At 38.9% G+C, this 17095-nt stretch overlaps 1 protein-coding gene across 1 annotated transcript; it reads right to left on the reverse strand.

Annotated features, from left to right (window-relative positions):
• Window positions 1–4779: 4779 nt before the first annotated feature.
• LOC101308966 (cysteine--tRNA ligase-like) lies at window positions 4780–8336 on the reverse strand. The gene is made up of 9 exons (XM_004299003.1): window positions 8102–8336; window positions 7811–7874; window positions 7351–7512; window positions 6993–7163; window positions 6626–6907; window positions 6397–6522; window positions 5601–5834; window positions 5384–5494; window positions 4780–5294 (listed from the first exon to the last, which is right to left on the reverse strand). Exons 1-9 carry the CDS (start codon window positions 8260–8262, stop codon window positions 5085–5087), a joined length of 1521 nt encoding a protein of 506 aa, XP_004299051.1. The 5' UTR covers window positions 8263–8336; the 3' UTR covers window positions 4780–5084.
• Window positions 8337–17095: the final 8759 nt, after the last annotated feature.

Raw genomic sequence — 17095 nt, forward strand, 5'->3', positions numbered from 1 at the left:
CAGTCTAACTGATCCGCTCCTCCGGCATGAGAGGAAAATCTGAAGAAAAACTTAATTTGTCTCATTAGATTCAGCTGGATGTTTATTTTAGCAGTGAGATCTTTGTACATTTTCCAATTTTATTTATTTATTTCATTTTAAGAAAGTAATTTCAGAGGCATACATTTTTGAGCAGCTAACCCTATTCTATTTTCATTTTTTCTTTGTTCGGTAAGAGTAAATACTTTTTACGTTGAAGGTTTTGAGTTTGAATCACGCTATAACTTTAGAAGTTTGATTGAATCGGAATCTCCTTACATCATTCAGAGTGGGACCTGGAAATTTCTGGTCCAAAAGAATCGTCGGCAACGTGATTTTAATGTGTACCTAATACAAAGCCATGAGTCAAGTGACAATAACTAGTACACGAAGCGTTTGGTCATTGTGTACTCTGGTGGAAATGTAAAGGAAAGACTCGTTTTCCATCTATTGCTTTTCACCCTGATTGTTGGAAAGGTATAAAAGCCAATGTGAAAATCATGTAAAATTGAAGATCCTTTGCGGCATCCTATAATTCCAATCCCAAATGATGACAGCCCCTTTTCCTTGTTGGAATTTTGGGTCACAGAACATGGTCATGCTACTCGACTTTTGAATCAAATGGGATCTAAACCTTGAGGTAGGTAATTAGCAGTCTGAATGGCATTGCTTGAAGAAACGGTATGCGCAAATTTTACTCCTTCATCATAACAAAAGAGAGAACAACCAAAAGCGGTTTGAATTTTGGCTCGATTCCTACATAAAATTCAAACTCATGGAGTCATGGATTAATTTGAATTATAGACTTGTAGTTAATATCATAGTAAATCAAAAGCATAAGAAGAAACCAGCAGGATATATACGTAGTTTGAATTATTTGGTTTTGTTGTCTATTATTAGATTCTGGTTGTTTAGCATATATGTTGAATATACTGTAAGCTACTTTTAAAATGTGAACATTAATCTATTGCATTAGTATGAGATAGATCTTATGCGAATCAATTTGGTGTTGACTACTCGAGTGAATAATAGAGTTTAAAGTAGTAAGCTATGATTCATTATATAAAATCTTGATGAAGTTCGCACCAGCCAATCTAACTAAAGTCCTCTGAATTTGTAAGACCTTTCTTAAAACAATATTCAAGAGGACTTTAGTGCTTGCTTAAATATTTCAAGGGACACCGAAAATATATAGTACTGCATAATTTCTGGGTTAGAGTCATGTCTTTGTCCATTATATATATACATGATCGATGCTCCCTTCTTGAGGTTGTTTTGTCTTAGACATGAAAGCATGCATGGCTTACCAAGTTATATGCTTTAGCATGACACCAAGATGTTCTTCGAATCGCTTGGTAAGAGACAAGTTTGCGTACTTTGATATGATTTCACATAGACTGAAAGTCTGAAACCAATTGTAGCAGAAAAATAATTCAGTTTTGTTATTTTATGCAGAAATGTGATCTATTTATTTCGAATTCAGGAGGTGTTGAGATGAGCTGCAGCTGATGGCGATCTCTCTCTAAACCAGTACTGGTTTGATTCGATGGTTAACCTAGCTAGTAGAATAAACATGGCTTAATTTGGTAAAATCAAGTCAAACAATTACTATTTTCCGTTTCCTTTTACCCATCTTTAATTAAGAGATGGATGAATATATAGTTAACGAGGCTTCAAAGGGTTTGATTTTGGAGGATAATTGGTTGCTGATTGAGGTGTTGGATCAAAAACTAATGCAAAACAAATAGAGTAGTGAACGAGTTGTGTTGAGAAATATAAACTAGTAGTGTCTAGCTAGGGTTAGTCTTGATTGTATTGTCTTGTGGGTTAAAACTTTAACAGATTCAAAAGGGTTTGCGTGATTGCACAAAAGCAAAAGATAATGCCTGCCAAGCAAGCCATCTTATGTAAAATTGAAACCCTTTTTTGGTGCAAATTTTGTGAGTATAATTAGAATAACGTATCTCAAAGTCGGTGCTTTTTGCATTGTGAGCACCATAAAATTAAGCTGTAATTAGTGATGATTAACTTGATTGTGGGGAGAAGATTTGTTAACTATAAAATGCACGCAACATAATCCTGTGTATATGACTTATTCGTCAAGCAAACTTAGTTACCTACAAAAAGAACCGATATCTGAGAATTAACAGTCGAGGTTATATTATACAAGAACAACTAAAACGAAACATGGATTTAATTGGATTGGAAGCTTTTCAGGGTTTTCCTTTACAATGTTTGGTAGTAGTTTTGGGCATGAAATATGAGGTGGTTTAAGAAGAGAAAAAGGGAAGTAGCTAAGTTGTGCAAGAATATACAAATCCTAGATTCGAGAAACCTATATCCACTAAAGGGTTCATTCCAAAGTTTAGAGCTTTTTCCAGTTAGTAGTATATATATATATATATATATATATATATATATATATATAACCAAAACATATAGCAATTTGGTGTACTTCAGTTGCACAAGTAATTATATATTATCTTCGAATTCGATTCCAGAATTTTTAAGCTCCATCAATGGCATGAAACTGATTTGGACATCCACTTCAAATAAATCTCTTGCTCTCAGTCTTTGTAATTAGTCACTAGCTACATATAAGTATGCATATTAGGCAGAGTCACCCTGCACTTAAACCAAGTGATCGATGATTGAGAGTTTAAGTACTATCGTCTCAGTTCCTAGTCACCATGATCCAATTAAGTAGATCAATTGGGAGGTTTAAATAATGCACGCATACAAAATATGACAAAATGTTGCATGTTGATTAGTAATGAGCTTCCTGAAAGTACTAAAGCCAGGTACCAAGGAGTCAATATGGTTTCTCAAAGCATGAGATACCAATATTTCTAAGTGATTGCTTGCTTCAACTGTATATATGGTTGCATCTAATTGATCAATGACAAAGGCTAGAGAAGATAGGCAGTCGTTTTCTTGTAATACATCTATTGACCTTTAAGAAGTTTAAGTGAAACAAATAAATAAGTATCTTGGGTTGGAAAATGACCTTCTATTATTACTACCAATGAAGCATCAACCATCATCTCTGCGTGGGTTTTGCATTGCCACCATTATCTTACAGGTTTTCTAATGAAGTGGGAGTTGATGTTTCAACAATATATATCATTTACATGGTTCAATTTAATATGCTATCTAACCTTTCAGAATTCTGCACTTGTGCAATAATTCAATTGGTAAATACATATTTCAGCTGCATGCCCCATGCTACTCAGATAAGCAAGAGGGGAAATCGCCTCAATCAACAAAAATATCATCATTCACGCCGTGATTTATCTTTTTTTGTTAAGAAGAAGAATAACTTTCAAATTCTTATATAGAACAAGTGGTGCGTGGCAACTTAGCAACTAGCTATAGCAAGCTGCTCTAGGAAGTAGGAAGTGCTCAAAGTCCAAAGAAGCAGAGACACATAAACCTGTTGTTTTCTCATCACCTCACATTGGCCAGCGAAAGTGATCTAGCTAGGTAGCATAGCAATGAAGCTTGATTTGATATATGCCTGCATCTGTGTTCAATGATTATACACAGGTTCACAGAACTGAGATGTGAACTATCCATCAATTGTACTCTAAACTACGTATGACCTAGCTTAGCTTAACTTGTGGGACTCCAGGGCCCTGGATAGATAAAACGGCCAATGATCTCCTTGTCGGGCGCTAAGAACTTTCAAGGGGGCATATAATATATAATGATGAATCTAAGCTCTACGAAAGAAAAAAAATCTCAAAAGCCATTTCATATCTTGAGGTAGATGGCCAGGCACTTTCATGTTCTTCCTTTTTCTTCTTGAAGTGGTATGAGCTCCAATCTGAACACGAGGCATTAGTTCAATTCTCCCTTTTGCTTTTATATACATAACCATGCATGTGCCCTAAGCTATACATGGATGCTGCACAACACACACTTTGAATTACTATGTCCTACCGTTAGTTTTAAGTTTTTGGCGTCGTGTTGCCGGGGATTGAAAAATGCCACAAATTTCTCTATGGTCGACCCTACTTGGCACTTTGGGTTTCATACCTTGCTAGCTAGCTAGCTACCACTATTAGAACTGAAAGCAATTATCACCTGCCATCTTTTCAAATGATGGTGCCTTCAGAGTTACTCATTCTCATTTGTGAAAGAGAGGGTTTGATGTTTTTTTGGACTGTCTTCTAATCAGTTGCGTACTTCTACAAACATAGGGCTTGTAGTCAACTGTGTACCAAGCGGTTTCAACCTGAAAGACTCAGATGGAAGTTGCTCGTGAAGTTCAGGCGAAGGTAGCTCAGTCAAGATGAGTGTCCGACATTCAGTTCTACCTAGCTGTTTCTTGTTGACTCAGAATCAATGAAACATGAACTTGAGAAGACCTCGAGGACTCGAGGTTCTGGTGTGGAGTTCATTTATTCAAGATTAACTGGTTTGTCCTTCATGTCAGAGTTTAACTATACATGGCCCTAGTCTTCAAGACTGGGTCAAAGGTAGTGAATGGATTGGTTGTATAGACCAACAGGCGCAGTGAGTCGTCGCATCAAGGCAAAGCCTGGTGAAGGAGTGTCAAGTTCACGATTGCTTCTTCTAAAGCCCATTTGTTTCGGCGTCCTGCAAAGATCAAGTGTTTATAGCATTGTGCTCCCTCCACTCTTGCACAAACAAATCCTGTTCTGACAATCTAATCTCAGATTCACCAAAGCAATTCTCAGTATACATCACGAGCAGACAATAAACTAGCACGTTCCGAATATGCACGCCAGATTCGACAGAAAGTAATCCAGAACTGGCAGAACTTCACTGCAAAGGATGAGATTCCTAATTCATAATCGATCTCACAGAAAAATGGATATCAAATCAACATTCTTACATCCAAATTGTATAATGCAGAACCTGTTCAGTATGTTGCTTGACAAGTCCTAGGGCAGTATTCCCATTTTGCTAGCAGGGAAAATCTATAAGATAAGAAAAAACAATATCCAAGGGACTTCAGAAACTGACAAGTGACGACTACAACTCAAAAGATTTTACATCAGTTATGTCTGATAAGATCTTAAAAAGAATTTCTAATGTTCTTATTCTTTTAAAGCTTTCGGTCTCCAGATACTCTCATTGCCCACATCCATGATTTGAATACCCTTTTCCTCCATTTCTTCTCTGATCTGATCGCTTTTTGCAAAATCTTTGTTCTTCCTTGCTAATGTCCTCTCTGCAATTGTTTGCAGCACATCATCTTCAGAAAGTCCAGCCCTAATCAATGCCTTGGCCTTCAATTGCTGCACTACCTGTCCATAACAAAACCATCATGTTCATAACTTGAACCAAAGAGCATTCATCTTCATACATATAGAAAACAGGGGACAGATCATATCACCTCAGAGTATGTAACGGAGGACAGCAAACCCAAAGTGTCCAGAACTTTTTCAACAGCTTTCTTTGTTTCAACAAGTGACTTGTATAATTGCTGCTGCTTCGGATTCTTTTTCTGGAAAGAAAATAAAGTACCAACTTACACACATACACACATAGAAGGGGTAAAGAGAGCATATAAAAGATAGCGAGGCATTCTGGAACTAGTACCAAAGTTTTACCTTGAGTGGTTTCATATTTATATTTATATATCTCAACGCATCTTGAAAAGCACCGGTCAATATGCTTGCAGTGTTCAAATCATCAGACATTTTAGTCTCAAATTCATTCTGTAGCTTACTGATCAATCCTTCTGCTTCTTGAGTAATTTTAACTGGTCTACCATTTTGTTCTGCACCTTCCTTCTGGGCCCCATCTTGAAATGGAGATAAAGCATCCTCGCATTCTTGTAAAGTCTAACAATTACAAAGAGGCCATAAGATACCAGACAATGTACACAAGATTCATTTGTAAATGTCAACCGAAATTCATTTTAAAGATTGTCTTTGCTTCTGTATTACCATTTACCAAATATGAAGCACAGTTCAGTAATTTAAGCAACGTGTAAATCTTTTGTTAAAAAAACAATAGACACATGAACAGCAATTGATACAGAATTGCTTACTCTGTCCACATCATTTAAGAAGCTAACTAAACCATAAACTTCATCTCTACTGCCAACAGACAACATAAGACTAATAGCAGTTTTCAGACATCAAAAACAAAACAAGCCTAATGATCTAGGGACTAACATCAACTCAGACAAAAAGGAATATAAACACGGAAAAGCAGTTTCATATTAAGTGTAGAGTAAGTTTTAGGCGTGTCTTTTGCATCATCCACTACAGTTGACATAACAGAGTTGTAACGAAACAATAACGATAAAAAGATTCTAAAAGGTGCATGCCCGCACATTGACTTGCTACAAACTAGAAGATAAAAGTTATTCAAATCTAGAAAAGGGTCATAAAGCCATACATTGTATATGTAATAAACTGCATCTGATGCACTTTCCAGCTGGGATACACTATAATTGAGAGGAGTTCTGTAGTGAGCGCTTAATAGGAAGTGTCTCAAAGACAGTGGATGATACCGTTCAGTAATCTGCAATATAATGGATACTTCATATAATTCTGGTACAAGATGGAAATATGTAGAAGCGCTAAAATACATTTACCAAGATAACGAAAAGAAAATATCAGTTTACCTGACGAATTGTGAAAAAGTTTCCCACTGATTTTGACATCTTCTCATTATTATTAGTGACATGACCATTATGCAGCCAATAACCGACACGACTCTCCTGGCATGCAGCACAACTTTGAGCAATCTCATTTTCATGATGTGGAAAGATCAAGTCAATACCACCACCATGAATATCAAACTTGAATGTAAGATAATGAGCACTCATGGCACTGCATTCAATGTGCCACCCCGGCCTTCCTTTTCCCCAAGGGCTGTCCCAGCTGGGCTCTCCAGGCTTTGCAGACTGGAAATATTTCAATATATCAGGAACTTTGAGAAAAGTATCAACAAGAACACTAAAAAAGAGGTAACTTGTGACGGTTACAGACCTTCCACAATGCAAAGTCTGCAGGATTGCGCTTTCTTGAATCAACAGAAACTCGTTCACCTGCCCTAATATGTTCCAGCTTTTGTCCAGATAACTGCCCATAATTTGGAAATTTCTCAACGGCAAAGAATACATCCCCGTCAACTACGTAGGCGTAGTCATTGTTGATGATCTACATGATAAAAGATACTGTTTAGAATGACGTTTATGTCAGAGAAGAAACAAAGCATAGAAACATCACACATGAAACAAAAACAAAACATTATATAGCATTATCACGGTCACACTCAAAATTGATGATGTATATTAACAGTAAGGAAAGCACAACAAAAATGGTTTGGAGTGATGCATTGGAGAACCTGAGTTATCATATCTATTATCTGTTCCATGTGATCAGAAACACGTGGCTCATGGGTTGGAGTGCGGCACTGGAGATCTCCCATGTCAATGGTATATTCTTGGCAAAAGCGATTACTTAAACTTATTGGATCTTCCCCAAGCTCATTTGCTTGACGAATTATCTGAAATGCCCATACATTAGCAACCACTGCGTCAGCATTTTTAGCATTAATCATATATTATGATTATAAACAATTTAAAGCATCAGCCAGCAAACTGATTTCCGACATACAAATATCATAAAGGAAAAGAACTAATAATGAATTCCAGCACAAGTTTAACTGGGATTCAGAGAGTTTTCGACTTCTTTTATAGTATCTTTCCATAAAAATCAATATAACTTGTTTCCCTTAACTACAACAAGTTTGAGCCCTAAGAATGTAGTACAGATCAGCATTCGACATAGTTGGCGAATCTCACCTTGTCGTCAACATCAGTGAAATTCCTCACATATGTGACCTTATAACCCCGCTGCTCTAAGTATCTGTACAATTTCGACAATTTCGATGACACTGTTAACTAGTGATCCAATTCATCACACATTTCAGTAAAAACAACCATCAAATTGCTCAGATAGATGTCGCATTGTCTGATAAAACCGCTAGACTAGTAACTCACAGTAAAACGTCAATAGATCAAAGCAGAGCCACTGTAAAAAGCTATCAACAATTTCCAATCGCGAATTGATGAGAGTGAGATAGTGAAGTTTACCGGTAGAGGACGTCAAAATTGACGGCGGCGCGGGCGTGGCCGATGTGGCTGAGAGCGTAGGCGGTGACGCCACAGACGTACATGCTGACCTGTTTGGGGACGAGGGGCTTGAAAACCTCCTTCTGCTGGGTCATGGAATTGTAGAGCCTGAACTCGGCCATCTTTGATCGGACAACTCGGCGCTGGCTCTCTGCTCAATTCAGAAGATACGTAACCCTAGAATGAGTCGATGCTTTCCTCTCGGGTATAATTTGGGGGTTTACCAAACCGATTGGAATAAAAGAATACAAGAGAAAAATACGAAACTAGAAAGTTTTACTACGCATTTACTTTACCGTAGTGGAACGAAGAAGACAGAGTAAAAAGAGAGGTAGTGGACTGCTGCTGGCCTGCTGCACAATTACCATTCAAAGGTGGGCCGAGCCCATTCACAAAATATTGAGTGCAAAGAGCCCTTTGCCCACTTCAAATTACATGAATGACTTTGCTCATTTTTTTTTATCATATAACAACTTAAATATTACAACTTGTTTATTGTGAGTCGAATCTATGTCATTAGACCAAATGGTATTAGGCGAATAGTTTTGCTCATTGGCTAACATATTTTAACCAAAAAAAAGGAGAGCAAGTTTAGTTTCTTAAAAGAAAAATGCTACAAGTAGAAGGAGTCCCAATGAAACCAAATTCTCAACTATAGCGCAAAAAAAATAAAAATAAAAGAGGGAGCGAGTGGCGCCACTCGCTTCGAAGGTAATCCACATAAATATATAGATAACATAGTTTCACATGAAGTAGTATTGATTTTTTTTTTTTTGGTTGTGAAGTACATAAATAAATATGACATTATATTAGAGATCTAGGTTCCAACTTCTAATCATAACCCACACGGTGCTACACTATACACACACACACACCATGTCTGAGACAAAACTAAGTAATTGTCCATCCACTTCTGAAGTGTAATTCTAGAACCTCATGATGACATTGTCGGGGGAAAACTATTTGATCTGTATTGAACTTAGGGACCAGTAAACCAGATCCAGCTAATGGTAACATTTAGGCAACTCGAAGGATTTCACCGCTGGTGTTAAACAGACAGATCATGGACACCAACACTATGTTTAGGGATCCATGATGATGAACTCATCAAATACAAGAAACACAGAATTTCAAATATTCACACAACCAATGAAAAAATGTATTATCCCAAAAAATAAAAAAATAAATTGCAAACCAATCATTCTCCACGTACGATGTCAAAAATATCTTGTGGAGAGAAAAAAAATTAAAAAATAAAAAAAAAATAAAAAAAAAACAACAAACGAATACAAATTTGCAACAGCATGCTATATATTGGATCAAACAATCTAACAAGCTTCAATAGACTCCTGCCTCTGCATCCTCATGTCCTCATAGAACCTCTCGATGAACATCTGAGCCCGCATATCAATCGAAGCTTCGTCACTTTCCCAATCCAACGACGGCTCCACCAAAGCTAACGCATTTGCATCTTCGGTGTCAGTAGTACTGGCCGGAAGAGCTTCCACGGCAAAGTCTCCGCGGTCCTCGCCTTCCAGCACTCTAAGGCTGCCCCAGCATTTGCATAGGAAGAACGGAGACTCCAAGTCTCGGGAGCCTCTGTTCTTCTTTGTGAACTGGTTTCTGGGGTAGCGAATGAGGGGAGTGTTGGAAGGCGAGAACTCGTATTCGCCGAGGAAGCCGTAGTTGTAATGCTCCATAAACCTCAGCTTCTTTCGGTTTCGAACTCTCTGCGACTTCCTGATGAGTGACGAGTAGTACTTCTCCAACGAGAGCTTCCTCACTTTGGCAATGAAGATGAAGACTCTGAGGAGCTTCGAGAAAATGGGCATGTGTTTCCTCGACATTTTTTAGGTGAAAAGAGAGATGATTGGGATCAGTTGCGCTCCCTCTCCTTTTGGAAAGGTTGAGGCTTTCACGGGGGTGATCGGGTCAAAGAGAAAGAGAAGCATTTATAGGGATGCAGAAAGGGAATGAAGAGAAGCGAATATTATTAGTGGTTGGGGAGCCTAGCTGTAAAAAGAGTGTGGGTATAATGGTCGGTTGCTTCGTATAAAAGAATAAGAAACTAGCCGTTGGGAAGTTGGACCTCGAGTGGGTTTCCTTCCCTCTCGATCTGTAATTCTATGATCAAAGTTTCGAATACTAAACGAAATTCTGTTCAAACCCTATGAACATGAACATGCATTCTGCGAAGTATTAGGGTCGTCTATAGTGTGTACGAAGTGCATTGAAGCATACACAATGTGTATATATACCGTAATGAGCTGGGTGTAGGTTTTCTTTGTCCTCACATATTCTCATGGATCCAATATCACGTTATATTTGCGATTGTTTGTTTGGTTTTGATTAGTAATGTTTGATGCATCAGTTTTCACTTATGTCTGCAACTCAATATGTTAACTTTGAAATAGGGTGAACATACTTCATTGAAATGAATGGTCTTACATTATTACGCAACATAGGCATAATGACCAATATCGATATTAGAAATGACCCCGGTCCTTCACCAAGTAAAACCAATCAACGACTATTATGATTATGAGCCCGTAGCTCACTCTAAGTTTTTTTTTTTAATTTATTCAAAAGAAAAAGAAAAAACTTGAACGGACGCGTTCTCCCGTATCCAACAATTTATATAAACAATATAAATAAACTAGCTCGTTAGTATAATCTGATGTCATTTACATCCTTGCTAAAGCATATTGTTGTTCTTAAAATTAAAAGGATTGATGGCAAGAAAAATGTTAGCATTGAATTTTTAAAATTCGTGAGTAGAAAATGAAATGTTCAGCAGATAGAAAATGAAATGTGCACCGATATTTTCCCATGTATCCATAAATGTATAGAAGATTAGAAACCATTAGTAACCCCATCGGCCTCCACCACGATCCAAATGACGTCGTAAGACACAAGCATCAACAGGTACATAACTCTAGTCAAATGCAGTGCCAGAAACGTTTGAGCATACGTCGGCGTGACAACAATGACTTTCCTTGGGTTGTTGACGCCGAGCTGCTGCCTTCGCTCCCTTTGAACCGTTGTTGATACCCAAAAATGTAAGCCTGTTTTTTTTATCAAAAGTCTTAGAGACCTAAGGTCAATGATCAGGCTTAGATCTGTATGAGGCATGTATCATCCACGTCCGTGTCATTTGGTCTGCCTCGAGCGAATTGGAGCTTGGTACAAAATCTTATCTAGGACGAGGGAGGCAAGCCACGCCATGACATGCCCAAATTATAGAAGGAGGTCACGAAAGCCATGCCAAGCCCCTCCCTAGATAAAGTTACACAAGGCTCATTTGGGAGTCAAGCCAGACCATGTCATGCTCGTTTATGCCCAAACCTACTCCCTTTATCTAGGACGAGGGAGGCAAGCCACGCCATGACATGCCCAAATTATAGAACGAGGTCACGAAAGCCATGCCAAGCCCTTCCCTGGATAAAGCTACACAAGGCCCATTTGGGAGTCAAGCCAGGCCATGCCATGCTAGTTCATGCTCAAGCCTACTCCCTTTATGACACATGGTTTTCTCACGGATACGCTTCAATGATCACATGCCTGCCCATTTCATACATATGCCAACACACGTCAAGCACAATTGCGCACAAGCATCTTGGATGGTATGCCCAAACCCATCTATCACAACATGCCACGCTGCCAACCAGTAACGTGGACCCAAGACACTAGGCCAAATGGAGCTTATTAATTAGTGGGTTGTGGTGTGGAAGGATACAAGATTTTGCAAGGCCTATGGAGGCCAAATGTCAAATGTCCGAGAAGTCTTAAGAGTCGAGGATCAAACTTGAATTTGAGTTCATCGCGCATAGGCATGTAACAGATACCTTATCTCATCACCCAATGCCTTTAGACATAGGATACTAGCATCACAAGTCACCTCAGACTCACCTGTTTTCACAACTTCCACCTTATAAGCTTAAGGCAAACTCAAGGCCATGTTTCACCCTAAACCCCTTAGCCAAAAGTAGATTGGTAAGAAATCAAGAGGGGGTACTTCTAAACCACTGCGACCTTTATGTTTTTTTAGTTTAAGGCTCGAACGATGACAGTGAAAAGGTGATAGATTTATATTTCATACATTTTTATACCCTTAGATGCATGATTATATGCTTAGTTATTGTCAATTGTGAGTTATTTACTTGGTTTTTAAATTTTGTAGGTCAAGTTGGAGAAAAAGAGAATTTGGAGCTAGGTGATCCAGAAATTGCTCTGCTGTGCGTCAACTTTGAGGATTAAATTGTATCTACTCACAAGGAATCTAGAGGCGAGCTATACACCATTGGAAAGCTACAAATGTTAGCTTTATGAGGAATTTTGCGGAAGTGGATTTGTATTTTTCTAGAGCAAGTTATGAAGGTTTGAGTGAATGCAGCACGTGGATGCAGATTCTGACGAATTTTATGTTTCTTCTCATGATTCCAATTCGTGAAGCCCAAGTCCATCAATCTTAATACTGAAAGGGAAGGGCTGAACGTGGCTAACATATTTGAAAGGCTATTTTTACATTGACAATAATAACCTTGTGTTATTTGGAGAGAAGATAACAATTCCATGTTGGACAAGGAGAGTCCGAAAAGCCTAAATCAATTGGGATTTCAAGAGGAATAAAAGCAAAACCTTTAGGACGTGAAAAACAGAGAGGAGACGCAGCAAAGAGAGGCAGCAAGAACGCAGAGAGAAGAAGAACATAGCCTCACCATCGCTCAACCCGAGTTCCTATCTCTTCCCTTGTTTCTTTCATGCTTTCTTTATTTCTAGTCATGTTTTCTTTATCTATGGATTTCTAAACTTCTAGCTAGAGCTGAGATGAAGCCCCTAGTATGATTACTCTATTTCTTTAGTTGATTGTTTTGGATTCAATGGATTGCTATGTTAAATTCTCAATCACCGTTTCAATTGTACTTTTATTCAAAATCTTTGCTCGGGATCAATAAGACCTAGATTTTGTTTATTGATTATTTGGTTTGAAAACATTAGGCTTGATCGAGAGTAGATGTTTTATAGGGTTCCAAAAGATTGTTTAATCTTGTGATTAGAGAGTTGTAAGTTAAGAATACAAGTGTTTGATCATAGTCGATATTCTTGTTTATATGATTTTTTAGTTCTTTTGTGCTTAATGGAGTTGAACATATTTACTTATAGCTTGAACTTGATCATAACGTGAAGTAGATTATAGTTTGACTACTGAGTTCTATACGGCATCAATAAGTTAGAATTCATTGCTTAGAAGAACTTTGGCATATGTCCGGGATCAATAAGGCTTATGTACGGAAATCTTTAACATGTAATCTAGGGAATTCAATTGCTCAACTAGAGAGGAGGGTAGGAGTATTAGGTGGTGGATTCAAAGCTTTAACATCTTCATAATCTATTTCATAAACTCTTACAAATCTGATTGTTTTCTTTTGTTTTAATTTTATTACTTTATTTTCTGTTTTCATTCATCAACATTACAAAAATCAATGTGTTTATCTCATTAGGTGTAGTATAATTGGCATAGTAAGTTGTTTTAATCAATCCATAGAGGGAACGACCTCGTGCTTACACTTCTATTCTATAAGTGGTTCGTGCACTTGCGAGTACTATATTAAAACATATAACAAAAGGAGGGTTCTAACCTTTGCTAAAATTAGAGAGTCACGAGTCATTTTTTTACCCTTAGTCTTCAACTACAGTTTTATTTAAAAGGGAACTACAATGGGCTTGAAAAACAACACCTACATGGAAAAAAACCACTACCAACCTCCTCATGCTCAACCGACCCTAGATCACCACCACCATACCCATCTTTCCAAACACCCTTAGACACCTCTAAACACCACCACCATACTTTACAATCCCTCACCTACATTAGACCATTTTCATGATGAGCATGCATTCTGTTACACTTGCAAGATCCTAGCTCCCACACCATGCACACTACTAAGTCCTCTCAGTATTGATATTACACGCTCGGAGCCTTTCCATCACAACAAAGTCTATCTTAGGAAGACTTTGGGCCTAGTCTTGCAACCCTAAAAGGGAAGATCAGATCATCAAGCCCAACAACGACAAGCTCCTAGATTCTCATTCAATTTCTACCCCAACAACTGTTTGAGCCCAGTGGATAATTTGGTCCAATACTCGCAATAAGTTTTGGATAACATTTGGGCAAATACCTATGGCCTTTTATAAAGATAAAGCCCGTTTAGAGTTGCGAGCTCCAGAAGCACGCGAGGTAGATTTTGATAAGGACTGTAGCACCTCGCGAGAGAAGAATTCCTAGTATTTGAGTTCGCATATGAGACTACAATGTGATAGCTCGGGGGCGGCATGTGAGGCGTAAGCGGAGTCTGTTCTGAACACGTGTCATTTGGATAACACAGTTTGTGACACGACCCACCCCTAATTTCACCCTGAAACCCAGAGTAAGTCGTGCGGGGACCATCTCCAAGGAAAATTTACTGAAAAGATTAAGAAAATCTCCCTTGCAGATGGACAACCCTAACTCGAAAATTTCAAATTACACTCTTAATTTATCACTTCTGAACATCGCATAAAATACAAAAATTCTAAAGTATTCAGAGCTACTAAACACAAGCGGAAGCAAGAAAACACGAGTAGGTTGAACAGGTAACCTACTGGCGAAAACTGGCAGAAAAGCAGGTGACTATGCCTCGTCTCCTACTAGATCCAACCCGAACTCTGCAGACTGGGCAATTTAAAACGAAGGGCCCAGGGGAAAACATTTAATAACGTTAGAGTGAGTGGACAAAAATAAAATAATAAATAAAATATTTATGTTTCCCCAAATTAATTTCTAAGGAAAAATCGAATGCATGCCGCAAGCGATAAAACTTTTATCCCATAAATATCGAGCCTCTCAGACTCTATAATATATGTATGTATTTACACTCGTCCATACTCCCTATATAAATTCATGGGTCTATATAGGGCTACTACGCTCGCGTCCAACGCTCACGTCACGCCTTAATGCGGTGCTACACTACGCCATCAAGGTGGACGGACGGGTGTATAAATATGTGTCCATACCCCCTATATGAATTAAACACTCAAATAGGGCTACTACGCTTACGTCCAACGCTCACGTCACACCATAATGCGGCTATATGCTACGTCATTAAGGTGGACAGACACATATGGCTAGCTAGCATTTTATATACATACTCTCTCATAAATACATATTTATATCCACCGAAAATCCCATTTTCGGTATCTCTCTCAGAGAAATAAAAGCGTCAAAATTAATTGACGGCAAAATACTCCAACGACAGGAAATGTTCAATCATGAACCATAGCATGCATATTATTTCAAATAAAAGTCCACTCACAAATTAGGCCTAAGCCTGATGTCGATCTGGGGTCTCGTCTGCTCGAGCCTCCTCACGTCCTGTTCTAAATAAAATATTAATTTCCCAACCAATAATCCAATATTTAATCAAAATAGGCAAAATTACCCGAGAGCCATAATTACGCTCATCATTGTCTAACTTCGATGTTCTTAAATCGGAACGATCCGAACTTAAATATCATACTCAACAGTCGTAAATACCACCTCCTCAAAATACGACTTAAATCCTACGGCCGGATTCTACATTAATTAACCGCCAAAAATACCAAACTTCGGAAATTCACAAACCTATCCAAATCTCATCCAAAAATTCCCTAAATCACCTCAATAATATCCTCTTAATATTCTACATCAAAAACCACAAAATTTCCCAAAACAGCGCCGGCGCCGGCGCCAGCTCCGCCGGCAGCGGCGGCCGGCGACCAACTCCGGCGACCTGCAAAAGCTACCAAATTTTAACAGAATCTTCCTCTCAATCTCCTCTACAACTTTCATGATCAACACATCACCCAATTCCAAGCCTAAGTAGGCTAATCGAACGAAAATAACTTAAAAGCCTAGAAATTTCAACTCCACATTTCTCCTTACCTAGCTCAAGAGGGAGGGAGCTGCTTGGAGGGGTTGTTGCACGGGAGGAGGGCTACAAAACCGAACCAAGCTTGCCCGGATTGGTGGCCGGAGGAGGAAGTTCCGGCGAAGGGAAGTTCAGGACAGCCTTTGCTTTCGGGCGGCACCGCTCTCTCACGGCGGCGCTAGGGGGGCTGCTACCGGCCTAGAATGGAAGCTGGGTTGGAGGCCGTTCGATTGGAACCGGTGCGGCGGCGGTTGGTGGCCGGACGGCGACGGGAGGGCGGCCGGAAACTCTTCTGGGTGTAGAGAGGGAAAAACCGGGTGAGAAGAGAGAAAAATCGGGAGGGAGAGAGAAAAAGAAAAGAAGAAGAAATGGGTTGGGCTCGGCCCAGCCGACCCAACACTCCTTTTATCCCAAAATTCCAAAATTCAACACCCCGAAAAATAATACCCGAATAAAAATTACCTTTTACTAGCTAAAATTTACTATTTTTACCGTCGTCGTATTTTCCCCATACGAATTATCCTCCGCACATAATCGTCCCCGAAACCCCTCTAGGGACCAATTAAACTATTTACTCAAAGATCGGGACGGTAAAATTCTTATTATAAACACGCTAGTAAATAAGGTAAAAATATAAGGGTCGGGATGTGACAGTTTGCGAGCAAGGCGTGTCCCTATGGTATTCTGTTTGTTGAGTCCGAATGGGTTTGTGATTGTACCTCTATCAGCTAATCGCAGGATGCTATATAAAAGAGCTCGAGGATTATTCAACACACAATCAAATCATACAAAACTTACAAACTCTCGAGCTTCTCGAAACCCTAGACACTAAAACACCCTTTGCTTTGGTCTACAGAGCCCGTTCGGACTCGTCCTTTCTTCCTGATTATTGTTCTGCTTGCTCTAACAGTGAGTATCGATTTACAGGTGAACAAGAGGTTTGCTCGTAATCCCTCATCCGCGAGGTGGCACCGAAAACCCTTTTCGCTTGATTAGAAGTCCAGCATAG

The sequence above is a fragment of the Fragaria vesca genome, linkage group LG5 (assembly GCF_000184155.1).
Source record: "Fragaria vesca subsp. vesca linkage group LG5, FraVesHawaii_1.0, whole genome shotgun sequence".
In the NCBI taxonomy this organism is placed as follows: domain Eukaryota; kingdom Viridiplantae; phylum Streptophyta; class Magnoliopsida; order Rosales; family Rosaceae; genus Fragaria; species Fragaria vesca.